This window comes from Aquarana catesbeiana, linkage group LG02, assembly GCF_042186555.1.
Source record: "Aquarana catesbeiana isolate 2022-GZ linkage group LG02, ASM4218655v1, whole genome shotgun sequence".
Taxonomy (NCBI): Eukaryota; Metazoa; Chordata; class Amphibia; order Anura; family Ranidae; genus Aquarana; species Aquarana catesbeiana.
This window is the reverse complement of record NC_133325.1, coordinates 288,063,790-288,090,987: the sequence shown is the minus strand read 5'-3', so window position 1 is coordinate 288,090,987 and position 27,198 is coordinate 288,063,790. Positions and strand designations below refer to the sequence as shown.

The 27,198-nt window shown below is 42.6% G+C and overlaps 1 protein-coding gene and 1 long non-coding RNA gene across 2 annotated transcripts; one reads left to right on the top strand and one right to left on the bottom strand.

The window, feature by feature from the left end:
* Window positions 1-626: 626 nt before the first annotated feature.
* LOC141127740 (uncharacterized) lies at window positions 627-3,006 on the bottom strand. The gene is made up of 3 exons (XR_012241587.1): window positions 1,434-3,006; window positions 1,157-1,301; window positions 627-888 (listed from the first exon to the last, which is right to left on the bottom strand). It is a non-coding gene; the product is annotated as an uncharacterized lncRNA (long non-coding RNA).
* A 1,993-nt stretch (window positions 3,007-4,999) lies between these two features.
* LOC141127739 (uncharacterized) lies at window positions 5,000-9,859 on the top strand. The gene is made up of 3 exons (XM_073614491.1): window positions 5,000-8,981; window positions 9,114-9,258; window positions 9,527-9,859. Exon 1 carries the CDS (start codon window positions 5,635-5,637, stop codon window positions 7,603-7,605), a length of 1,971 nt encoding a protein of 656 aa, XP_073470592.1. The 5' UTR covers window positions 5,000-5,634; the 3' UTR covers window positions 7,606-8,981; window positions 9,114-9,258; window positions 9,527-9,859.
* The last annotated feature ends 17,339 nt before the right edge of the window (window positions 9,860-27,198 follow it).

Genomic DNA, 27,198 nt, shown 5'->3' with positions numbered 1-27,198 from the left:
GTACGTGATTTTGCCTGTCCGTGCCACCTTGCCGACGTACATCGGCGTGAGGCGGTCGTCAAGTGGTTAAAGCCATTTTTCGTTTAGATTTTATGTTTGTATTTTTTCCAAGGCTGATCTTTGTTTAATGTTATTTTTAGTTTTACTTAAGACTATTTTTGTGTGTGTTTTGTGTGTCAAGTTACCACAACACCATTGATATCTTTTATTATTTAATCTCAAGGAGATTGTTTGTTGTTGGTGTCCCTTGTTAATTTCACATTGTATTTTTGAAATGTACCTGAATCCTCACAAACCAATTGTCCTTTTTGAGGTAAAACACACATAGGCAAGTATAATTCAAAACAAAAATCCTTTATTAAGGGCTCAGAACCAAACAAAGAGGGAGGCAACGCTGGATCAACAGGAGAAATTAGCGAAGCCTGGGACCCCCAGGGAAGACATCAATTCTTTAACATCAAAATTGGTGGCCTGAGGAGTCCATATGTAAGGGAGGCCAGTCTGGTCCAGAAGTCACAGAGATCCGGAAAGCAGCAGATGACATGTATGTCCCCAGGCTGTGGTACCACAAGAGGCTGCATCTTTTTTAGAACTAGATGTGTACCTCAAAATGGGATTTTAAGGGCAATGCAGAAATTGGCAGTGTTGAATTATAGTTAAAAAGAAGTTTATTGATACAAAAACGAATAGGATATACATGAACATACACATTGATCTAGTTAAGAATAATTATAAAAACATCAGATATATGGAAACATATGATGCATCCTACTGCTAGTTACAAGTACCACCCCCGATAGGTGTGATGGCGTCCTGATAGCAGATTTCCAACGCGTTTCAACTTATTGTAGGGATAAAGTCTTCCTCAGGGAGGGACTGCATCACATTCTAAAATTTTAAGTAACAGCATGATTATTGGTATATACTTAAATATTTGTTTGTTACCTATATCTATAGAAATCGCATTACAACAGAAAAGTATTATATGCGACTTACATTTGCGACTACAGAAATCGCATTACAACAGAAAAGTATTATATGCGACTTACATTTGCGACTACAGAAAATCGCATTACAACAGAAAAGTATTATATGCGACTTACATTTGCGACTACAGAAATCGCATTACAACAGAAAAGTATTATATGCGACTTACATTTGCATTTAACTGTGAAAAATCGCTTTCCCAGTGCTGGCAGGGGTCCTAACACGTGATTGTCAATGCTGCTCAAATATCCTCTACGGGATGGCCTGGTATATTGTGAAGAAACCAGTATTTGGCAGTCGTGATAATTAAACAACTGAAAAACATGAAGGTATAAGGGAAATGCTAAGAAATTGAACATCAAAGAGGTCAAAGAATGGAAATAATGGTGATTCGTAGGGGAAATAAGGTTCCCCAGGGCCATCATAGAGTAAAAGAGATCAAATACCTTAAATTGATTGTGTCAGGTGTATTGTTCCAAGTGGCAGGGAGCTCCGGTCCTGGAGTACCTCTCTGTAACAAAGCCAGTTGTGGAATGCTGCCTGTGGCCATCCCTGGCGTCCTAATATATGGGGTGTGGGCGTGGCTAAGTGATGGGCGTAGCCCTATTCTAGGTAGAGTCTCACATTCATTGGTGGTGCAGTGGAGGGGGTGCGACTTCAATTGGCTGCTGTCACTGTTTAGAGGAAGCACCTTTGTACAATGTATTGAGGGGAAGCGTCCACAAGCTTCCCTGTTATCTAGGTAGCAGACGCTTGGACCTCCTCCTTCCTTTTCTCCTCCCCGTGACGTGAAGCCTATTGCTTACACGTAGCCCATGTAATATGGGCACGGGGTGAGGCGGGGAGAGAGGTGCGTCTGGTTGCCGGGGCAATGTGCATATGACGTTGGGGTCACATGGCCCCGACGTCAGTTCCTAAAAGAGGGAGGGGCGCCGTGTGACTCCACAGCGCTATTGAGCAGTCTTATTCATGTTAAACCGGGCATCGGGGCATAGTAGCCCCGCTGTCTGACAAAAAAGTATCAGACTATGCACAGCGGTGTATGGGGTACTGTTCTATGCTGATGTCATAGATGTCACCAAGATATACAGTGACAAGTATGACAAAAAGTAGCAGGTCTATACTCCCTCATTTAGAGATGGAAAAAGGAAGGAAGAAAAATTGTATAAAAGAATTGCAAAGAATTGATTGAAATGGGGATAGTACTGATGAAATATGAAATATATATAATAAGAGAATGTGAAGGGGGATTTTTATTCTTAAATATGCCCAAACCTCTTTATGATGATTGTACTGTCATTGAGCGAATGGCAGAACATCAAAATTAGGGCTTATAACCACCGACACAGTAGGAAATCCCGGGGCATCAAAATAAGATCTGACGCCTTCGGGGTATTCGGGCCATGATGTTGCGTCATGGCCCCCCCCTGTGCCGGGTAGGGATAGTGGGCAGAATGGCAACGGTATCATTGGCCCTTTGTTTCAGCACTGAGAGGCGGATTCATATGGCACAGTCGCATGAAAAATGCATCTGCAGAAATAACAGCAATTAACATAATACTGTATACAAAATAGTTACACAAAAGAGATTACAGTAATTACAATAAATAAGTTTAATTAGAAAAACTCTCCTATATAGTTTCTGACTGGGTAGGGTGTAGAGTCTTAGCAGTTTAAGACATATGATCATCAATGGGGAGATAATGGGCCTATGGTGTTGTGGAGGAAGCCCTCTGTTTCTCCGCAAGGGGTACTGGAATAGAACTCCAGTTCTAGAAAAGCAGAGGTGCAAGGGAACAAAGAAGGTGAGAAAAAAATTATGTTAATCCGTTTTCCCCGAGCTGAAGCCCTCCAAGAAGGGTCTGAAACTTTCGGTTTCATTTAGGCCTGGGGGGGTAGTGGCCCTAAGGTACCTTATCCAGCGCATTTCACGCTGGAGGAGGACCTTGTTCCAGTCTCCCCCTCTGAGTGGCAAATGAATCCTATCAAGGACTGTGAAGTTCACCGAGGGTAGTCGGTAATTGTGGTATCTGGCAACATGCCTTCCCAAAGGCAGATACAAGTTGCCGATTTGCATACTTTGCATATGTTTGTCGACACGTTTTCTAAATTCCTGTCTTGTTTTGCCCACGTAGAAGGCACCACACTGGCACTGCATGAGGTATACCACACCCTGCGTCTTGCAATTGGCAAAATGACGCAGGGAAAAACTTTCCCCATTAGGCAGTGCCAGTGTGGTCCTCCTACCGATGACTGGACATTGGGCACAGGAACCACATGGGTATGTACCCCATGTTTTACAGGGGTCCTTTCTTGCCGTGCCCTTGTATTCACTTTGGATGAGTGCATTTCCTATTGAGCCAGGTTTTCTATAGGTGATTTGGGGTTTAGGACCAATTAGTCCTTTCAGGATTGGATCATCTGTAAGGATGGACCAATATTTTGAGATAATTTTATTGATTTTAAAATGCTCATTAGAAAATCTCACAATAATCCTTGTAGTGTCGTCTTCTTTGGTTGGTTTCTTTGAGAAGATTAAATCCCTTCTATTGGTTTGCTTAACTCGGTTGAACGCTTTTTTTAAAGAGGATTTGGAGTAGCCTCTGTTCATGAGCCTAATGGTAAGTTTGTCCGCTTCGTGTTGAAAGTCTTCGTTGTTACTGCAGTTTCTTTTAAGGCGGAGAAACTGGCTGTAGGGAATGGATCTTTTCAGAGGTTCCGGGTGAAAGCTGTTTGCATGCAACAGGGTGTTGCCAGCAGTCTCCTTTCTGTAAAGTTTACTTGATAGTCCGCCCTCAGAGTTTTTAAAGATGGTAATGTCCAGGAAATTTACTTCATGGGTATCCGAGGTCATAGTGAAAAACAGGTTAAAAGCATTGTTGTTCATCAGCTTTAGACAGTCCCTCAATAATTCAGGGGGGCCGTCCCAGATGATGAAGAGATCGTCTATGTACCTCTGCCACATACATATGTGGCGAGTGTACACAGACGCTGCCTCCCCCTGTAGGAACTCCCTCTCCCACTCCCCCAGGTACAGGTTGGCATAGGAGGGTGCGCAGCACGTCCCCATAGCCACTCCCTGCACCTGGAGGTAGTGGGAGCCCTTGAAAAGGAAGGTGTTGTGTCTGAGGATGTAGTCCAGCATAGTTAGAATGAATGCATTGAATTTCCAGTCTGTTGTTGCTCTTTGTTGTAGGACACGTTCAATTGCAGCTATGCCTAAGTGGTGTGGGATACTATTATACAGCGATTCCACATCCACTGTAGCAAGTAGAGCTGAACTGGGAATGGATATTCCATCGAGGATTTGCAATAGATGTATGGTATCCCTTGTATACGATGGAAGTTCCATTACATGGGACATATAGAATCTTTAGGACGCTACATCAGGGAGGGCATAAACCCTATAGGTCTACGAATACAAATATTCCCCACCCTGGATAACATTACCAAAGAACTGAAAACAAATTGGGAAACAAAACTAAATGAATGTTCCAAACACCTCATGCTACTGCTGCAAAACGAATACCAGCAGCAATTGAGAGGTATGGACATGGAAATCCAAACACTTTATACCCGACTTTCCGCCCTCAAAAAACACGAACAATATACAGTATATGAGAAAAAACTGAAGGAACACCTAGAAATCTTCAGCAAAAATATTCTCATAAAAAAGGAGAAAAAATACTGGAGGGATAAAAACGCTTTTGGCGAAGGCAGGGCATATAAGTGGAATACCAATTCACAAATAAGAAAAAGTTCCAGATTTCCCAAACAGAATAATATAAACCAGACCAATGACTATCTTTCGGATACACCTTCCAATAACTCCTCCTCCTCAGCCTCATCCCAGGCGGGCAAATTTCGAGGCAAAAGAAAGGGTCCCTTTCCCAAACAAACAGATATGGAGGGAGAGATTCAACAAACACACAAGAGAAGAACCACAGACGTCCAGTCAAATGAAAGCACACGAGGTGGAAGAGAAGGGGGCATGGGTAGAACTAGGGGGACAATACCGGGCAACCCAAAAGGCTCATCCTCTCAGAATACCGGAAAAAGTTACAAAGAACAGGGTGCGATTCCGAAAACCCAGCAGACCCATATAGACACTTTTTTAGACAAGAGCAACATACAATCCCAACCTCCTCCAACCCCACCACCACAACTTTCAATGATATCCATGACAGCTCCACCGGTGAAGGAAAACTAAATGTCATAAATCTCTCATCTCACAAACTCACAACAATAGAACAGGAAGTTTTGTCTCTAGGTCTCTCCTTTTGTCCGAATCGGAGTTTAGACAGCTTTGAAACCATCAAAGATATAAATCTGTTCGCCAGAAAACTTTTACTCAAAAGCTTATATGCGACTAAAAAAACCACGGCTACACCTGAAGTGGAACCTAATCTCAAAGCAGCAGACTTTAGAGCTCTCAGAGATCTTAATCTATTACTGCAAGAAAGTGGCCCAATAGAGGATTTTTGTGAGAGGGATCTTGACAGTGAAAGCAGTGAAGAAGAATATGAGGAACCCAGCAGAGTCCAAACCACCAAAAAATACAAAAGGAAATCACACAGATTTCCACCACTGAATCAGAATCCAGCCATAGCTCTATTTGTAGGACAGATCACTAAAGAAATCAACAAGATGGAAAAATACAACAAAAAAAGCAACCTAAATCGGGAACAACAAAAGGCATTAAACTCCCTTAAAAACAACACAGAAATTACAATCAAAGCATCGGACAAGGGAGGGAACATCGTCCTTATGGACAATGCCAAATACGAAAAAATGTGCTTTAACATATTGAATGATACCAAATGCTATAAAAAGATTTCTCCCTCCACAGTAGACAAATTCAACCAGGAATTCTTCTCCCTGGTGGATGAATCTGTCAATGAAGGGGTAATAGATAAAGACACGTGGGATTTTATACGCACTAGACATCCACGTCAACCCACCTTTTATGCACTACCCAAAGTGCATAAAAAACTAAATGACCCACCAGGGAGACCTATCATTTCCGGGAATGGTTCCATCACAGAGGGGATCAGCCAAATAATAGATCAATACCTGAGACCCCATGTAATGGAACTTCCATCGTATACAAGGGATACCATACATCTATTGCAAATCCTCGATGGAATATCCATTCCCAGTTCAGCTCTACTTGCTACAGTGGATGTGGAATCGCTGTATAATAGTATCCCACACCACTTAGGCATAGCTGCAATTGAACGTGTCCTACAACAAAGAGCAACAACAGACTGGAAATTCAATGCATTCATTCTAACTATGCTGGACTACATCCTCAGACACAACACCTTCCTTTTCAAGGGCTCCCACTACCTCCAGGTGCAGGGAGTGGCTATGGGGACGTGCTGCGCACCCTCCTATGCCAACCTGTACCTGGGGGAGTGGGAGAGGGAGTTCCTACAGGGGGAGGCAGCGTCTGTGTACACTCGCCACATATGTATGTGGCAGAGGTACATAGACGATCTCTTCATCATCTGGGACGGCCCCCCTGAATTATTGAGGGACTGTCTAAAGCTGATGAACAACAATGCTTTTAACCTGTTTTTCACTATGACCTCGGATACCCATGAAGTAAATTTCCTGGACATTACCATCTTTAAAAACTCTGAGGGCGGACTATCAAGTAAACTTTACAGAAAGGAGACTGCTGGCAACACCCTGTTGCATGCAAACAGCTTTCACCCGGAACCTCTGAAAAGATCCATTCCCTACAGCCAGTTTCTCCGCCTTAAAAGAAACTGCAGTAACAACGAAGACTTTCAACACGAAGCGGACAAACTTACCATTAGGCTCATGAACAGAGGCTACTCCAAATCCTCTTTAAAAAAAGCGTTCAACCGAGTTAAGCAAACCAATAGAAGGGATTTAATCTTCTCAAAGAAACCAACCAAAGAAGACGACACTACAAGGATTATTGTGAGATTTTCTAATGAGCATTTTAAAATCAATAAAATTATCTCAAAATATTGGTCCATCCTTACAGATGATCCAATCCTGAAAGGACTAATTGGTCCTAAACCCCAAATCACCTATAGAAAACCTGGCTCAATAGGAAATGCACTCATCCAAAGTGAATACAAGGGCACGGCAAGAAAGGACCCCTGTAAAACATGGGGTACATACCCATGTGGTTCCTGTGCCCAATGTCCAGTCATCGGTAGGAGGACCACACTGGCACTGCCTAATGGGGAAAGTTTTTCCCTGCGTCATTTTGCCAATTGCAAGACGCAGGGTGTGGTATACCTCATGCAGTGCCAGTGTGGTGCCTTCTACGTGGGCAAAACAAGACAGGAATTTAGAAAACGTGTCGACAAACATATGCAAAGTATGCAAATCGGCAACTTGTATCTGCCTTTGGGAAGGCATGTTGCCAGATACCACAATTACCGACTACCCTCGGTGAACTTCACAGTCCTTGATAGGATTCATTTGCCACTCAGAGGGGGAGACTGGAACAAGGTCCTCCTCCAGCGTGAAATGCGCTGGATAAGGTACCTTAGGGCCACTACCCCCCCAGGCCTAAATGAAACCGAAAGTTTCAGACCCTTCTTGGAGGGCTTCAGCTCGGGGAAAACGGATTAACATAATTTTTTTCTCACCTTCTTTGTTCCCTTGCACCTCTGCTTTTCTAGAACTGGAGTTCTATTCCAGTACCCCTTGCGGAGAAACAGAGGGCTTCCTCCACAACACCATAGGCCCATTATCTCCCCATTGATGATCATATGTCTTAAACTGCTAAGACTCTACACCCTACCCAGTCAGAAACTATATAGGAGAGTTTTTCTAATTAAACTTATTTATTGTAATTACTGTAATCTCTTTTGTGTAACTATTTTGTATACAGTATTATGTTAATTGCTGTTATTTCTGCAGATGCATTTTTCATGCGACTGTGCCATATGAATCCGCCTCTCAGTGCTGAAACAAAGGGCCAATGATACCGTTGCCATTCTGCCCACTATCCCTACCCGGCACAGGGGGGGGCCATGACGCAACATCATGGCCCGAATACCCCGAAGGCGTCAGATCTTATTTTGATGCCCCGGGATTTCCTACTGTGTCGGTGGTTATAAGCCCTAATTTTGATGTTCTGCCATTCGCTCAATGACAGTACAATCATCATAAAGAGGTTTGGGCATATTTAAGAATAAAAATCCCCCTTCACATTCTCTTATTATATATATTTCATATTTCATCAGTACTATCCCCATTTCAATCAATTCTTTGCAATTCTTTTATACAATTTTTCTTCCTTCCTTTTTCCATCTCTAAATGAGGGAGTATAGACCTGCTACTTTTTGTCATACTTGTCACTGTATATCTTGGTGACATCTATGACATCAGCATAGAACAGTACCCCATACACCGCTGTGCATAGTCTGATACTTTTTTGTCAGACAGCGGGGCTACTATGCCCCGATGCCCGGTTTAACATGAATAAGACTGCTCAATAGCGCTGTGGAGTCACACGGCGCCCCTCCCTCTTTTAGGAACTGACGTCGGGGCCATGTGACCCCAACGTCATATGCACATTGCCCCGGCAACCAGACGCACCTCTCTCCCCGCCTCACCCCGTGCCCATATTACATGGGCTACGTGTAAGCAATAGGCTTCACGTCACGGGGAGGAGAAAAGGAAGGAGGAGGTCCAAGCGTCTGCTACCTAGATAACAGGGAAGCTTGTGGACGCTTCCCCTCAATACATTGTACAAAGGTGCTTCCTCTAAACAGTGACAGCAGCCAATTGAAGTCGCACCCCCTCCACTGCACCACCAATGAATGTGAGACTCTACCTAGAATAGGGCTACGCCCATCACTTAGCCACGCCCACACCCCATATATTAGGACGCCAGGGATGGCCACAGGCAGCATTCCACAACTGGCTTTGTTACAGAGAGGTACTCCAGGACCGGAGCTCCCTGCCACTTGGAACAATACACCTGACACAATCAATTTAAGGTATTTGATCTCTTTTACTCTATGATGGCCCTGGGGAACCTTATTTCCCCTACGAATCACCATTATTTCCATTCTTTGACCTCTTTGATGTTCAATTTCTTAGCATTTCCCTTATACCTTCATGTTTTTCAGTTGTTTAATTATCACGACTGCCAAATACTGGTTTCTTCACAATATACCAGGCCATCCCGTAGAGGATATTTGAGCAGCATTGACAATCACGTGTTAGGACCCCTGCCAGCACTGGGAAAGCGATTTTTCACAGTTAAATGCAAATGTAAGTCGCATATAATACTTTTCTGTTGTAATGCGATTTCTGTAGTCGCAAATGTAAGTCGCATATAATACTTTTCTGTTGTAATGCGATTTTCTGTAGTCGCAAATGTAAGTCGCATATAATACTTTTCTGTTGTAATGCGATTTCTGTAGTCGCAAATGTAAGTCGCATATAATACTTTTCTGTTGTAATGCGATTTCTATAGATATAGGTAACAAACAAATATTTAAGTATATACCAATAATCATGCTGTTACTTAAAATTTTAGAATGTGATGCAGTCCCTCCCTGAGGAAGACTTTATCCCTACAATAAGTTGAAACGCGTTGGAAATCTGCTATCAGGACGCCATCACACCTATCGGGGGTGGTACTTGTAACTAGCAGTAGGATGCATCATATGTTTCCATATATCTGATGTTTTTATAATTATTCTTAACTAGATCAATGTGTATGTTCATGTATATCCTATTCGTTTTTGTATCAATAAACTTCTTTTTAACTATAATTCAACACTGCCAATTTCTGCATTGCCCTTAAAATCCCATTTTGAGGTACACATCTAGTTCTAAAAATTACAAGGGATGTTGGCAATGACACGGCCAACCCTCTGAGTCATACATTTATGTAAACAGAGGCTGCATCTTTTGGCCGACCAGACTGGATCCAGGGTTCTCACTTTCTGGTCTTCCTTCCACGCTTCATTCCGGGCTGTGGCTGTGCTGTTGGAGATGTGGCAGGAGGAGGAGTAGGACCTGGAGGAGAAGGAGGACTGGGAGGACCTGGAGGAGAAGGAGGAGGAGGAGGACCTGCAGGAGGAGGAGGAGGACCATGTGTGAGTTCGCAAAGGTGTGTCTCAGATGTAATTTGGGCCCTCATACCTTTATTAAGAGCCTCCAATATGAGCGACTCACACATGAGTTGTTGTCCCTCCTCCATTCTCTGCATTTTAGAGGCAATGATGGCAGCGAAGTCATCCTCCACAGTGTGTGGTGCTCCCAGGGCCTCTGTAGCCCTCCAAAAGAGGCCTATGGCAGCCTCCTCTAGGGCACTCCTCCTCCTGCCACTTTTTCTTTCCAGGTGTTGGGGAGGGACTGGCATATCAGGCAGCCGGCTCGGCCACCTGTGTATGAAAAAGGGACATGGTTTTAGTTTTTGCTTCATCAATCACAATCAGAAATTAGTACTCCAAACTAACATCTAGTTAACATCATTGATTGGACAAGCAGAATTAGAGGAATGCTATACCTGGCTCAAGCTGGGCTCCTCCACATGTTGCTGCCTTGAAGGCCCAGGTTGGGCGTCAGAAGCCTCAGCTGGGGGGGAAGGAAGCATGGAAGGAAGACTGGAGAGTGATGACCTGGGTTCAGTCTGGCCTGCCAGAAAATGCAGCCTGTCATAGTACCACATCCTGGGGACATAGATGTCATCTGCTGCTCCGGATCTCTGCGAATCCTGGACTTTCTGGCGCTCCCTTACATATGTGCTCCTCAGGCCACCAATTAAGATCTTCAAATATGTGATGTCTGCCGTGGGGATCACCTGCTTCACAATTTCCAACAATTGATCCAGCGCTGCCTTCCTCTTTGTTTGGTTCCTGTAATGTGGGTGGTTGATCTCCCACAGACAGGGGAGCTCCCTGAACATGTCAATGAATATTGACATGAAGTCATTATCTTGTAATAAGATATCCATGTTCACTGCAAGACACAACACAAGACAAAGCCTAATGTCAGACCAAACTCTCCTAATCTTGTTACAATATAGGCCTCAATCTGGAAGCAGTATAGGCACAAGTATGTCTCTTACCTTCGTTCTTACGATCGGCGCATCCAATGCTCCTTCCTCCGCTCACAGATCATACGTAATATGCAAGTGTGTTGCGCTTTATACACACTGCGCATGCATGTAACTCCGCCCGCCCCTGACGTTCTTTCTAGTCTATTCCCCGCCCCTTTTCGTTCAGGGCAGTGGGTGAAGAGCACATAGTGGAGTCACAGCAGGTGCGTGCTAATTACAGGAACGAGGAGGAGGAAAGCCCGGATTTGGACACGTCCTGATCCAGAAGGAGAAGATTTAAGGCCACAAATATGTCATTTGGGGAGATGTTGGAGATGGTCGACATCCTGAAGAAGGCCGACTATGACGGGAAGTATGGGCCTTACCCCAACCCCAATATCAGAAAGGCCAAGATCATTGCGAAAGTGGTCAAAAGTCTGCACAGGAATTTCGGGGTACGACGATCGAAAGATCAGCTCAGGATGCGGTGGTCGGACCTGAAATTAAGAGAGCCCAAGCAGTACCGAAAGATCCGGAGAGTGCTGCAAAAAAGTAAGTAGTTGTGCTGTGTTCCTATTCTTTTTGTCTTTATTACGTTCGTGCTGCTCCATATGCTTTTCTTAATTGTTGTACAGTTTAAAATGTCAATTTTAATGTTCATGGGCCCATTATTCGTTCGTATCAAAATTTTTTTTTCGGCCTCTAAAACACGATTGTTTAGGCCATATGCATTTTCCTACATTTTTTAGGGCCTACTTGGATGCAAAATATTTGGTTGTGTAGATGGCTTTGTTACTAGAATGAAATGCAAACTAAATTCTGTGTAAGGAGAGGACACTCAGCAGCTGTTTTCACATCTGGACACTGGAACACTAGTGTGGGACACAAGAACACCCTTTTTATTAGGGGGCCCACACAAGTGCTCCAGTGTATACTATAGGGGGGGCTCCATCTGTGAAGCTTGTACAAAACAGGTAAAGTATTGCAGGTTGACAAAGGACACTAAAAAAGCGACATCTTGGAACTCTGCTAAAATTGACAATTGTACACCACTTCAAGCAATTTTTCCTATTTATAGTTCTGCCATCAAATATCTGTGTGCTAATTATACCATTTTTGTTTTACATTAGGGGAGAAAAGACTCGGAGGACACCCCTCATCCGAGGAGACCAGAGACCCCCCACCTCGGGAAGAAGGTGAAATACCCCCAACACAAGCGGAGCAGGAGGAGGAAGAAGATGTGGTGGAAATAGGCACCACAACAGGTGAGTGTCTGCGACCACAGGCTCAGGTAAGAGATGGATGCTGGCAGATTTTTGATACCTGTTTTTGCTTGGTTTCTCTCTTTTTAGGTGATCGTGAGGTTATGGATCGAGATCCTTTCACATCAGAAAGTGCCCAGATCCTGATCGGGGAGATAATGGGGTGTAATTTAGAATTGGAAAACATCAAGAAAAAAATCAATGATGTGATTCAAAAAAATAATAACATCATTGATGTTTTGGGGCGAATTTAAAACCCCACAAAATCTCTTTTTTTTGTGTGGTACAATCTTTTAAATTTTTTAACGATGTTTCGAAATGCCAAATTTGGAGGATGCACACAGTGTGCCAACATGTGCTATCTGCCATCACGGGAGATCAATGGACGCGTTTTGGGGGTGCAACCCCTTCCTCAATAATAAAGTAGCGGTGAGGAAGGGGTTGCTCCCACAAAACACGTCCCTTGATCCCCCATGATGGCAGCTAGCACATGTTGACACTCGTAAATTGGTGTGCATCTTCCAAATTTGGCTTTTCAAGGGGTGACTTCACCCCATCTGAACTCAATATCAAACACAGTTCCTAAATACTCATGTCTGATATTGCCTTCAAGTTTTACCATATGTGAACTTTGTAAGTTCAAGATTGTTGTGTTTCTTGTTGGTTTTACACAGGCCTGTTTTATCATAAATGGACATTTCTATTTTTGATAATGCCACCCCAAAAATTGTTATACAACAAACATGTTGGTTTGTTTTAAAAAACGTTTCTAAATGCACATGTGATTGTGCAGGTATTAAAAAGTTTGTTAATCAAGAATGTGTGGATTATTGTCTCAACGCTACAACACTTTTGTGGTGATGTAATTGCTGTTTTCTGAGAAAATGGTGGTTATTTCCTAAGGGCAAATCCTCTTTGCACTACAAGAGCATTTTCAGTGCAGTTTGAAGAGCACTTGTAGTATAAAAAGTGTATACGCCTTTAGTAAATAACAGCCAACAGTGCTTTGTATAAGGTTACACAATCACGCCATTTTCAGGACTCCATACATTGCTGTCAGGGTCAGCTAAAACAAACACAAGCAGTAAATGTCACCAAAGATTAAATTTGTTTTTTTATTTGATAAATGCTTCACAAATTGTCTGACATATTGATGGCCCCCCTACCCGCAAAGAACTCAAGGTATCTTAACCGGACATCACGGGCACTCAGGGAGGGCAAGCCAGGATGGCCACTTTCAAGCGCCGTCAGGGTTGTATCATGTAGATTTCCGGCCTCAGGCCCAACTGAGCCAGCATAGTTGTCAGAATGTTGGCGTAAAAAGTTATGGAGAACACAGCACGCCAGGATTAGATGATTAAGTTTATACTCCGCCATATGGATGGGTGTCAGAAATAGGCGGAACCGGCTGGTCAGGATTCCAAATGTGTTCTCCACCACTCTTCTGGCTCTGGCCAGCCTAATTAAAAACCCTCTGTTCCGGGGTGAGGGTCCTCATCGGGAATGGCCGCATAAGATGGTCCCCCAGCGCAAATGCTTCATCCGCAACGAAGACAAATGGGAGTCCTTCCACATTGTCCTCTGGAGGTGGCAAGTCCAAGCTGCCATTCTGGAGACGCCTGTAGAACTCCATCTGGGCGATGACTCCACCATCGGACATCCGGCCATTCTTCCCCACGTCCACATACAAGAAGTCGTAATTAGCCGACACCACCGCCAACATCACAATACTATTGAACCCCTTATAGTTGAAATAGTACGACCCCGAGCTGGGTGGTGGAACGATGTGGACGTGTTTCCCATCAATTGCCCCTCCGCAGTTAGGAAAGTCCCACCGCTCGGCAAAGTGGGAGGCCACAGTCTGCCATTCCTGTGGCGTGGAAGGAAACTGTTGAAGGAAAACAAAAATAAATTAATATTTTTGCACATAAACATGGCAAGCAGATTAGACACAAACATTCTTGGCCAACCTCCAGATAGCATTTATTAAGGGGAATTTAACAACACCAAAGTATAAGGTACACCTATCATATTCCCCCTCCCCCCCCCTCTCATGGGCCATTTCTAACATTATGGGGGGTGGGGAAATCTTGGACAGGCAACCCTCTTCACTTCATTGAGAGATGAATGCCTAAATACAGGGTATTACTTGGAACAGCCCCTCCTTAGTTACACTATTGGCAGCCCACTGGACAGGTAAGAAGTGTCATAATACAAAGATATAAATACACACTGTACACATTTGAGCACATTTGGACATTCTGATATTACCTATCAAGATAATAATAGGATATAAAAAGTTTAAACAGTAACATTTGAAAGTATACAGGCAGGCCCTTGCACTACATGCTTTGGGGAATTCATCCATACATCTGAGCACAAAAGAGATGGGTATAATGTGTATGGGTTTGGCAAAGTCAGCAGATAGATGATTGAGGATAGATAGAGAATTGGGATCAGCTGACTTAGCAGTTGGGGGAGGGAGGGTTATTACTAAAAATGATTTGGGGACACCACAAAAAAAAAGCCTCTGGCACTCTGCCTGAATTTAAAGCAAAAATCACATTTAAAAACATTTTAGGGGGTGTTTGGGGTAAAGCACTACTATGAAGCTGACAAAATACATTGTTAAGTGACCACATGAGGTGAATATAGGGCAGGAGAGCATGCTGGGGAGGTTATTGAAGGCCAATCTGTATGAAGGACCTAAAAAATTAATTACATAAAAATCCAGCTTGCATAAGGACAAAGGGGACATTCACAGCATATTCTAATCATGGTAATTAGGGAATGAGGAAAGAAATACAAGACATTAGTAAACATTAAATACAATAAAATGTGATATTAAAGGATACAAATCTTACCTTCATATACTCCTTCTGCAGGACCTGGATGATGGCAGAACAGGTCTCCGGGATAATGATACCCAGAGCCTGGGGGGAGATGCCTGTCGAGAACTTGAGGTCCTGCAGGCTTCTCCCTGTCTCCAAGTACCACAGGGTAGCGACAAGCCTCTGCTCCGGAGTGATGGCTTGCCTCATGCAGGTATCCTGCCTGCTAATATAAGGGGTGAGTGAAGCCAGCAGACAGTGAAATACGGGGTCCGTCATCCTGAGAAAGTTCCTGAAATCATCAGGATTAATCTCATGGGTATCACGGAGCAAAGGCATATGAGAGAACTGGTCACGCTGAAGCAACCAATTCTTGGTCCATGAACTCCTCCCCACCCTGTTCATGGACTGGACTTGTGTCAAGGTCAGGACCCCAACACCAAGCCCCCGCACAGCACGAACTCTACGAGGAGTACGTATACGAAACATGGCTAGAAAACGGTCGGCTGCTCAGAACGAAGTAACAGAACGCACTGAAGAAAAGCAAGGCCTGTGAAGAGCGACCTGAAAAACAGTAACGAATGAACAAGAACACAATGACTACTTAAAGTCATGCGGAACTTGCTTGCACGCACTAAAGAGCAGATACAAACCCACAAGCACAAACTGAACGGCAGAAAACGATCTGAAAGCCACGAGCCTGAAAAAGTGCGAATCGTCTCTCACCAAACTTTTACTAACACGAGATTAGCAAAAGGAGCCCAAAGGGTGCCGCGCTTGGTTCTGAACTGGCCTTTTCTAGTCTCGTCGTACGTGCTTGACATCACCGCGTTGTTGGCGATCGGAAATTCCGACAACTTTGTGCGACCGTGTGTACGCAAAACAAGTTTGAGCCAACATTCGTCGGAAAAAATCCTAGGATTTTGTTGTCGGAATGTCCGAACAAAGTCCAACCGTGTGTACGGGGCATTAGGTCTGATGAGTTAATTTGGTTCTGGTGAAGTGGACCACAGGAAAATTGTTTGAGACCATCACATGGACTTTATTTAGTTGAGTTTTTTTATAACATTATTTTACACAGTAGTTTTTTTTTATTGTTACACATTTAGCACTGGGTGATTAGTGCTTGCAAAATTAAGTGTAGTATTATCTAATGCCCTGTACACACGATCGGACATTGATCGGACATTCCGATGACAAATTCTGTCTGATTTTTTCTGATGGATATTGGGCCAAACTTGTCTTGCATACACACGGTCGCACAAAGTTGTCAGAAAATCCAATCGTTCTGAACACGGTGACGTAAAACACGAATGTCGGGACTATAAATGGGGCAGTAGCCAATAGCTTTCGTCTCTTAATTTATTCTGAGCATGCGTGGCACTTTGTGCATCGGATTTGTGTACACACGATCGGAATTTAAACGATCAGATTTTGTTGTCGGAAAAATTTTGTATCCTGCTCTACGACTTTGTGTGTCGGAAATTCTGACGGAAAAAGTCTGATGGAGCCCACACACGATCGGAATTTCCAAAAACACAATCCGATCGCACTTTTTCCGTCGGAAAATCAGACCGTGTGTACAGGGCATAAGAGTGTATGTTTATTGACTTTATCTCTGGTAATGAATAAACATCATTACCTCCGGTCAATGAGCAAGGAGCTGACCCAGGAAGAAATAAAACTAATTCAGGAATGATCAGAGTGGTGGTTCTGACTAGCAAAGATGTGTGTATTGACTGGTTAAACTTAAAGTGCCTTGGCAGGTAAAACAGTAAACACAAATGTGTAACAGATGCATGCAGATATCTGCCTGGAGTACTATTTTAAACAATTTTTTTGCATTATTGAACAATTGCTATTTTTATATATTATGGTAGGCTGTCAGTTGTAAAATAAGATCTTTAAATCAAGCTCCAGGCATCATTTGTACACCACCTATAATTTCAAACCAAGCTGAAAATTTGGGTGGTCTGAATTACAGAAGAAGCAGAGATAGAATTGGCACAATTTTCTTTCTGTAGTCTTTCATATCTACAACTTTGGTTATTTTGTCTTATGCAAGTTTCTGCACATTCAGACAATAAATTCAAAGCAGCGTTACTTGCTTCTATACGGAATACTAATTAGATATGGGGTAAATACACAATCCATTTAAAATCAGAGGCTCTGTGATTTCTTTTTGCAAAGCATATTGGGATTCTTATGAGCTATTGAAACACAACATGTACAGACAGATTTGGGTATCCAATCATCTTCAGAAGTTACATAGTTACATAGTTAGTCAGGTTGAAAAAAGACACAAGTCCATCCAGTCCAACCATAAAAAAAAAAAAAAAAAAAAAAAAAAAAAAAAACGTACAATCCAATATACCCAATACTATACCCACAGTTGATCCAGAGGAAGGCAAAAAACCCCAGCAGAGCATGCTCCAATTTGCTACAGCAGGGGAAAAAATTCCTTCCTGATCCCAGAGAGGCAATCGGATTTTCCCTGGATCAACTTTACCTATAAATGTCAGTACCCAGTTATATTATGTACATTTAGGAAAGTATCCAGGCCTTTCTTAAAGCAATCTACTGAGCTGGCCAGAACCACCTCTGGAGGGAGTCTATTCCACATTTTCACAGCTCTTACTGTGAAGAAACCTTTCCGTATTTGGAGATGAAATCTCTTTTCCTCCAGTCGTAAAGAGTGCCCCCTTGTCCTCTGTGTTGACCGTAAAGTGAATAACTCAACACCAAGTTCACTATATGGACCCCTTATATATTTAAACATGTTGATCATATCCCCCCTTATTCTCCTCTTCTCAAGAGTGAACAAATTCAGTTCCTCTAATCTTTCCTCATAGCTGAGCTCCCCCATGCCTCTTATCAGTTTGGTTGCCCTTCTCTGCACTTTCTCCAGTTCCCCGATATCCTTTTTGAGAACTGGTGTCCAAAACTGAACTGCATATTCCAGATGAGGTCTTACTAATGATTTGAACAGGGGCAAAATGATATCTCTCTCTCTGGAGTCCATACCTCTCTTAATACAAGAAAGAACTTTGCTCGCTTTGGAAACCGCAGCTTGGCATTGCATGCTATTATTGAGCTTATGATCTACCAAAACCCCCAGATCCTTCTCCACTACAGATTCCCCCAGTTGTACTCCCCCTAGCATGTATGATGCATGCATATTCTTAGCCCCCAAGTGCCAAGTTATATGCTCTTTCAGCTAATAAAGCATATGTTTGCATGTAATCAGCATAGCATAAGTATTCCTGTCATCATATATTGTACTTCAATGGTTATCAGGGGCGGAGATAAGGGGAGGTTCAGGGGTGTTCAAACCCCCCTCAGAGCATCTGTCAATGGTAAAGGTGTAGCAGCTATTGTAGGGTAGTGTAGCCTTAAGTTTCAGCTGCACGAGCCGCATGGAATGGCTGCACATTGCCATGTCATAATATATGTTAGTTCTGGCCGGTTAGCTTACTATGCGGGCAGGCCAAGACGAAGGAGAGTGCAGGGAGACATCAGGCGAGAGGAACTTAAGCAGCTTCAGCTACCCATTGGCTGAGGAGGCAGCAGGGGTTGGTGCAGCACCACCTATGGGTACACAAAATACCCTGTCCATCACTGGAAGTCAATCATCTCACAGGCTTCATGTCTAGTGCAGGTTTGGGATGGAGTGGCGGTTGTGATGTGGGCACTTGGGTAGTAATCTGAAGACAAGCACTGAAAACAATGAAGCTCCTGCAGTGATCAAAAAGGTGAAGGAAGAAAAATAAATAAATGAAATGAAAAGAAAACCAGGAAGCTTCTAGAAACCTGTTCCCCCTCTTAAATACACTCATTTTAATGCCATCCATATTCCTGCCTTTTAACAAAGAGAAAACAATCTGACACCAAATGGCCGGCTTCTGTGGGACAGGCTGCCATACACACAGCCAAATGTCAGCCGGTTTTTATTGAACCGGCCGATGTTGCCCGGCATTCAGCCTGTGTGTTCGGAGCTTAAACCATACTGTATGTTACTTTGCGTCATGTTTTAAGTCTCTCCCATTGTGAAAGCAAATTGCACACCCACAATTTGTCACAGTGTGGCTGGCGTGCTGTCAAATAATTTTTCTCTGAGTGCCCAATGCTGAACCCCCTCCAGGAAAAAAAATATCTACAGCCCTGATGGTTATAAGAAACTAAATATGCACTGCAAAAATGACCTGTGGAGCCACCAGGTTTAAATAACTATAGCTGTAACAATGTTCAAAGTGTTCTAGTAGTCTTAAAAGCCCACAATGGACAATCCTAGCCACATCTCTGATCAAGTAGAGCGTGATGTTTACAAATCAAGATTGTTCACTTATTTGGGCTTTGCATTTAAAATTAACAAATGCAATTATTTTAAGAGGGTGGATAGAAAGTTTAGTTTGATGAAACCAGCATTGACTTTTAAATAGTAAATGCATTTTCCATATACAGATCTCTACCTCTGAACTAAAAGATACAAATTTGAGGAGAAATAGAACAAAGAAGATTCGGTTCCAAAAGAGGGACAGTCCTCCAAATGAGATGTTCTAAAATACACTTAAAATTCTCAATTGGCCAGTGAGGCCAACAAGGGATTAACAGTGAGGCTTAAGAAAAGGGAGGGGCAAAGCCTGGCTCTTGATTCATGTCTGGAAGTAAAAAAGAAAAGTTTTGGAGCTTCTTAAAATTCTGGACACACAGGCTGCTTTCCTACAGGAAGGTACATTAGGATACGTGCTAAATACTGATGGATGTGGAACACTATCAGTCCACCTTCCCCCAGTAATGCCATTCTCACCCTCACCCGTCAGTGTGAGATGGAGAAATTATTGGCGATCACAACCCTGAATATCACAGCATTTAGAGATAAGTGGGATATCTGGTTATCAAACCCTAAGTGTACAGTCAAAGTTTGAATGTGTTTATATTATGGTGACTGGTTTTCCCTACCCTTACCCCTCCTTCCCTATAATGCCCTTCCCTCCCCCTTCCATTCCCCTTCTCCTTTTCCACCTCAACAAGCTTACCCTGCCTACTTACGATATGCAACAGGTTAATTTACCCTCTGTACATGTGCACTGACATTACACATTGCGGATTACATCTTTATGCGGATTTGTGTACCAACTGATGTATTTTACTACCCTGTTTTAAGTTTTGTTATTACACCACCTTAATTTTTTCAATAAAATTATGACACTAAACTATGGTTAGCTGTGTTGTCACCCAACAGTTTTGCTCCCAAATGTGGTGTCTGGGATGGGGAACAACACCCCTACCATAAGATTAGTACTGATATTACCTCCAAAGTTCAAGTTTAAATATGGCTCTTATTTGGCATTGTATCCATATAAGTAATCTTTTGTTGTAAGTTCTACTGTATACAAAGTGTACCACCGTTGTTTTCTGTTTGTATCTTTCTTTATAAAAAACTCAATAAAAACTATTGGAAATAAATACTGGTGGATGACAGAGCATTTATAAGTAACACTTTAAACTTGCTTTAAAAGAGGGATCCCAATTAATGAGCATGGGTTTCCTCTTGGGGCAAGGGAGGCTGTGCCCTCTCTATATAGTGTACTGGTAAATAGACCTTTGAACCATTTTTACTAATTTACTAATACTGCTGGGTGAATCAAGTGTTTGCTCATCTCTACTGCCAAGTACAAATTACTCTCAGGGCACTGTAACTGTGCCTGGGAAAAAGGTGTCTGGTCGTCCTCTGCCTGAGCTCTGGGAAGCTATTCTGTGATTGTATCCTGATCTACTATCTTGTTAACGACTTGGCTTGGCTTCTGGTATCCGATCATGTCCTGCTATGTTGGTAACAGCTGGGCTTTTACTCTGAATCCTTATTTCTATTAGCATGCTATCAGCTCCGACCTTTTGATTGTACAGAAATTACACTTGTCTGCTACTAGCCCTGACCTTAGCCTTTTGTTATTGGTTTATGATCTGGTACTGTTTATTGTCAGATCTCACCATTGAGTAATCCTGTGGGCTGTGATATGGGAATGTTATGTAGCCAAGGCCAGTACTCCTTGTAAGGGTCATAAGGGAATACTTGGCACACTGTAGATTCCATGGCTTAGCATGAACTCAAACCTCCCACATGTGATGCTAAAGTAATATTATAGTTGCTAATCAGATCAGATAAGAGCAGAAGATCCCGGGAGCCGCACATCAGAACATTTCGCACATTTGCGATCTGTTTCAGGGTGACGTTACACAACACTGCGATGCGTGAGGCACACAGGATTCGCTGCTTTTCCCATGTCGCTTAAGTATGAACCAGGATATTTTCTTTTTTTCATTTAATTTTTCATTCTTTTTCCATTATCTTTTTTCATCTCTGTACTCAGCTTTAGATTAGCTTGTTAGAGTTCTCCTTTAACCCATTTATTTATGTAGTAGAATTTTATAGGGTATTTCTCTCTTTTTCAATTTTTTGTTTTTTAGGAACCATACTAGTAAAGCTTTTGGGTCTTTAATGGGGGGGGGGGGGTAGATATTTTATAATTTAGCTACATCACCACATATCTTTGCACTTTACTTCAGCCACACACAGACTAAACTGGAGGCTGGCCAGTCAAGCAAAAAAATAATCTCCATGACCAGCCTGTTATGTTATCAAAAGTATTGGGACACCTGCCTTTATACACATGAGCTGATGCTTCCTTTATAGTGCCGCCTCCTGTCACAGGCAGAGTGATACCAAATACACTCTGCCTGGGACAGCAACAGCCGGCGATACCTGAATGGAAGACTGTTATTAAAGGTTAGTTTATTACTAAAATGACAGTTTATATATGGGCACATCTGCTCTGCAGAGGTTACAGGGCTGCTTTCAAACTGATTCGCAGGTGCAGGGCAGTGCACCTGCAGATTACCTGCACTGAGCCCTAGACTTCTGTTATTACCAGCAGGTTTGGTGCTCTTTCAGAAAATGCACTACACCTGCAGGATATAATAGAAGTTAATGGCAAAGTGCAGCTAACCCTCAGGAAAGCCACAGGTTCACTGCGTTGCACCTGCGGTGTGGGTAAACTGCAGCACATCCTTGTGCAAGTAGAGTGGATATGGGCCTGTTATCTGCCCGCAACTGCTCATTTTGGCCTGTGGCCAGTTACCAAGTCGCTTAAGTGGCTCTCGCTCTTCAAAAGGTTGGGCACCCTTGGTTTCCAGCTTACTTTTTGAAAAACAAATTTGGCTTATTTGCACTAGTATGATATTACTCTTCTGCATCTTTCTTGTATTGTGTGTTTGAACAATAGATCTACCTGCCTACTCACATTCAGGAAGCATACACACTCTAGAGGGGAGATCAAGGGCAACGCAAGTCGTTTAAGTGGCCCTCGCTCTTCAAAAGGTTGGGCACCCTTGGTTTACAGCTTACTTTTAGAATTTTTTTTTGGATTATTTGCACTAGTATGATATTACTCTTCTGCATCTCTCTTGCATTGTGTGCTTGAACAATAGATCTGCCTGCCTACTCACATTCAGGAAGAATACACACTCTAGAGGGGAGATCAAGGGCAATGCAGAAATAAAAGCATAAAATGTATTATATGAATTGTTAAATTTCTCTCTCTTGTAATTATCAAAAGGTTCAGGAAAGGTTTGGATAATCAACAGTTAATCTAGACACCCTATGGACATAAAATAATCCATGCTTTGGTCTTGTAATATTAAAAGATTGGGAAGATTGTTTCTTCTACTGGAAATAAACAGTTTACATCCTTTTTTCATTCCGCAGTAAACATTGCCAGTGTTACCTCTTATACGAGACACTAAAGCCTGAGGGAGGCCCTTGGGAAGACGTACAAGCCGTGTGCTCTAACAAAAGCACATTCTGTGTTTTGGCAGTAAGAGATTAGAAACTGAGCATAACAAAGAGCTCTGTGTTGCTGTATGTGAGGCTACACAGTGCAACAAGTGTTCTGGGGACTTCTGATTTTTTCCTGGCACCTCATAGAATAATACGGCTACAAGAATTTCATGAATCAAATTTTATTTCAGAGTCTGTGCTTTTTTTTTCTTCTCTAGTGGACACCATTCATCATTATCATGCAAACAGCAACTTATCTCTCTTCAAAAGGCTTATTATTTTTTTTTTTCTGTAGCTAACAAGATGTAGCGCCAGCTGCTGTAGCAGCCACCCATGTTATGAGCTATCTTGCAGCCAGCAGACATCTGGATTATTTAAATATACACACCTGCCAATCATAACCGTGCAGCTTTGTATTTGTAAACCCGTTTCTAGGAATGTATTTAGAAGGCTGTGTAGAGGAAATATTTACATACACGATAAGAAAGCGTTTAATAACCAGTCACAGGGAGGTAAACAGACTGCGGCATTCTAAACACAGTGAAAAAATATAAAGCTGTGAACATCAGTATCTTAATATGAGCAACGTAAGTATGCTTTTGCTTACAAATACACAAACAAATGTGCTGAAAATAATCTCTGCTGGAAAGTATTTTTTCCCATGACAGGATAAGTAAAAACGCAGCTCTGAAACTGCCCCTCCCCCTTGTTCCTGCTGAACTGTGATCTGACTTCTATATAGGACAAAATACCTAGAGGCTGGATCTTAGTTTTTTTAAAGAAATTAAAGTATAACTAAAGGTAAAACTTTTTCTTTTAGTTTTGGATAGAGTGGAGAGGAATTAGATTATGTGTCAGTTTGTATTGCTTTCTGTGCCCCCGTTAAGGAGATTTGCCCTCTCTATATGTCTTGTTTACCATTTTCATTGAAAGTGAAAGTAAAAGAAAATCCCAAATTTTGGGTTGTCTCCAAAAAAGTAATAGAGGAGAAATATTCTAATGGGGACACTAGTTCTGGTGACCTGGGGGGGGGCAAGGAATTCTATTAACTTGCAGGGATTTCCCCTCACTTCCTGTTTGGCTATGGGACAAGAAGTGAAGGAAAACATTAGGGACATACATGGCGAAAAAAAAAATTTACCATAAGAAGATTTGCGTTGCGCTTGATTAAATATCATACGGGGAAATATCCAAAATCACTTGTGAAAATAATGTCACTGCTCACATATAATGTGCATAATTGTGCAAAAAATATATATATAAAAAAAGGTTTGCGTTGTGCTTGATTATATATCATACGGGTTAATATCAAATTCTATTGTAAAATTAAAATTATTTATATCACTCACATGCAATATGCATACAATATATATATAAACCTGTGAACAGTTAAAATATGAAGTGCACACATGCACCTTGAATGGTGCTAAAATATAATTGTGCGTAAATTATATATCAAATGTAGTGACAAAACTTGAAAAAACATGCAATGCTCTTATAACGTGCAACATGCAAATATCTATTGAAATATTAAACATAAAACGCACACTGCGTTTGTAGAGATGCAATCAACAATTCTCATATAAGTGTCCCAAAATAAAAAGTGCTTCCATATCCATAAGAATCAAAAAACTTCCAAATCCTCCAATGTGCTGAATTCCAGTGCCATAAACAACTGTGATGTGCCTCTGTGCCCCCCACAGTGGTTGCGCTCACCTTGGAGCGTGTAACACAGTGTTTAAATTGTGTCAAAACACGCTGTGTAGCCACCCCCTGGGCTATGTATGGTTAGCTAGATCGATCTCCACTCTGGGTCAGTTTGGCTCTATAGACATCATTCATAAAAATGAAAAGAGACTATATAGTGTAATCCAATTTAAAGTATTTATTCGAACGACAATTTTCCCACAAAAGGGTTACTCACATTTCCTTGGTGCTATTGTGCACCAAACAATCCAAAGCTCTGAAGGGTATACCGAATGGTCTGCCGCGGGGTATGCGCTTCTCCCGGCTCAGCTGCTCACTGCTCAGCTGTTCTCTGCTCACTCCGTCCTGGCCCCTCCCCTACGCGTGTTCGACACAGGGAGTCACGTGTCTTCATCAGGGGGATATCACTTTGTTACAATATAAAGTAGTGAGTGTACAGCTTGTATAGCAGTGAAAATTGCCTGTCCCCTCAAAATAACTCAATACGCAGCCATTAATGTCTAAACCGCTGGCAACAAAAGTGAGTACACCCCTAAGTAAAAATTTCAAAATTGGGCCCAAAGTGTCAATATTTTGTGTGGCCACTATTATTTTCCAGGACTGCCTTAACCCTCTTGGGCATGGAGTTCACCAGAGCTTCACAGGTTGCCACTGGAGTCCTCTTCCACTCCTCCATGACGACATCATGGAGCTGGTGGATGTTAGAGACCTTGCGCTCCTCCACCTACCCTCATCTTCTTTAGCAAGGCAGTGGTCGTCTTGGAGGTGTGTTTGGGGTCATTATCATGTTGGAATACTGCCCTGCGGCCCAGTCTCCGAAGAGAGGGGATCATGCTCTGCTTCAGTATGTCACAGTATATATTATCATGTGACATTCATGGTTCCCTCAATGAACTGTAGCTCCCCAGTGCCGGCAGCACTCATGCAGTCCCAGACCATGACACTCCCACCACCATGCTTGACTGTAGGCAAGATACACTTGTCTTTGTACTCCTCACCTGGGTGCCGCCACACACACTTGACACCATCTGAACCAAATAAGTTTATGTTGATCTCATCAGACCATAGGACATGGTACCAGTAATCCATGTCCTTAGTCTGCTTGTCTTCAGCAAACTGTTTGCTGGCTTACTTGTGCATTATCTTTAGAAGTGGCTTCTTCTGGGACGACAGCCATGCAGACCAATTTCATGCAATGTACGTATGGTCTGAGCACTGACAGGCTGACCCCCCATCCCTTTAACCTCTGCAGCAATGCTGGCAGCACTCATACGTCTATTTCCCAAAGACAACCTCTGAATATGACACTGAGCATGTGCACTCAACCTCTATGGTCGACCATGGCGAGGCCTGTTCTGAGTGGAACCTGTCCTGTTAAACTGCTGTATGGTCTTGGCCACCGTGCTGCAACTCGGTTTCAGGGTCTTGGCAATCTTCTTATAGCCTAGGCCATCTTTATGTAGAGCAACAATTCTTTTTTTCAGATTCTCAGAAAGTTATTTGCCATGATGTGCCATGTTGAACTTACAGTGACCAATATGAGAGAGTGAGAGCTCAAACACCAAATTTATCACACCGGCTCTCCATTCACACCTGAGACCTTGTAACACTAATGAGTCACAGAACACTGAGGAGGGAAAATGGATAATTGGGCCCAATTTGGACGCTGTGGAAGGGGTGGGAGCAGCTGGCTCAGCACTCTGAGAGGTTTAGCCAGCTGCTGTTCAGGCATCTCGGTGGATCCTTCTTTTATCCCTGCAGAGCCTAGACTGACTCTGTGACGTCAGCCTACAATGGGATTTCTTATGCTCTTCCTTGAATTGGGTCACAGGAGTATAGAAATAAGTTCACTCTTGTGACCCAGAAGAGCAGGTTACCAAGCCACTGCTGGGAGGCAGGGATACATTTTGAGGATGATTTACTCCATGGAGTCTGCCAAGCATGTGCTTGAGTTTGGCTCTGCGTTCGGGTCAAAACCATGTTCGGCCAAACCCAAACAGCAACTGTCAGTGCCGGGTCAATGAGCTGCAAGTGGGGGATTCCGCAGATTCAAGTACACAAAGCTGCAGGAATGCGTATGATATCATTGACCTAATATGGTCACGTAGCCATATCAGGTCAATGATATACCCTCCCATTCGATATTTATTTGGTAATAGATATGTCTTTGTATTTATAACAGTTGTATTAGTGGGGAGGGTCAATCTGCTTAAGGCAGAATGGACCCAGTTTTTGATAAGAACATTAATTTCATTATATTGGCCTGTGCTCCAATAGTTGGGCCTATTATGTTGTATATCTTGATTATTATAAGTTAACCTTTTAATAAATGGTATGCTCTTTTCTTTCCACAAATGGTCTCTGGTCTTTGTTTGTTATTACTTAAAGTGGTTTAAAGTGGTTTAATTGCTGAACATTTTTTTACCTTCATGCATTCCCCGCATTAAAGGGGTTGTAGACCCTCATTTTTTTTTTTCAATTAACAAACATACTTATCTCCACTGTGCAGTTTGTTTTGCACAGAGT

Coding starts and splice junctions, on each gene's coding strand:
- LOC141127739 (XM_073614491.1), top strand. CDS start 5,635: ATGGAAAAATACAACAAAAAAAGCAACCTAAATCGGGAACAACAAAAG.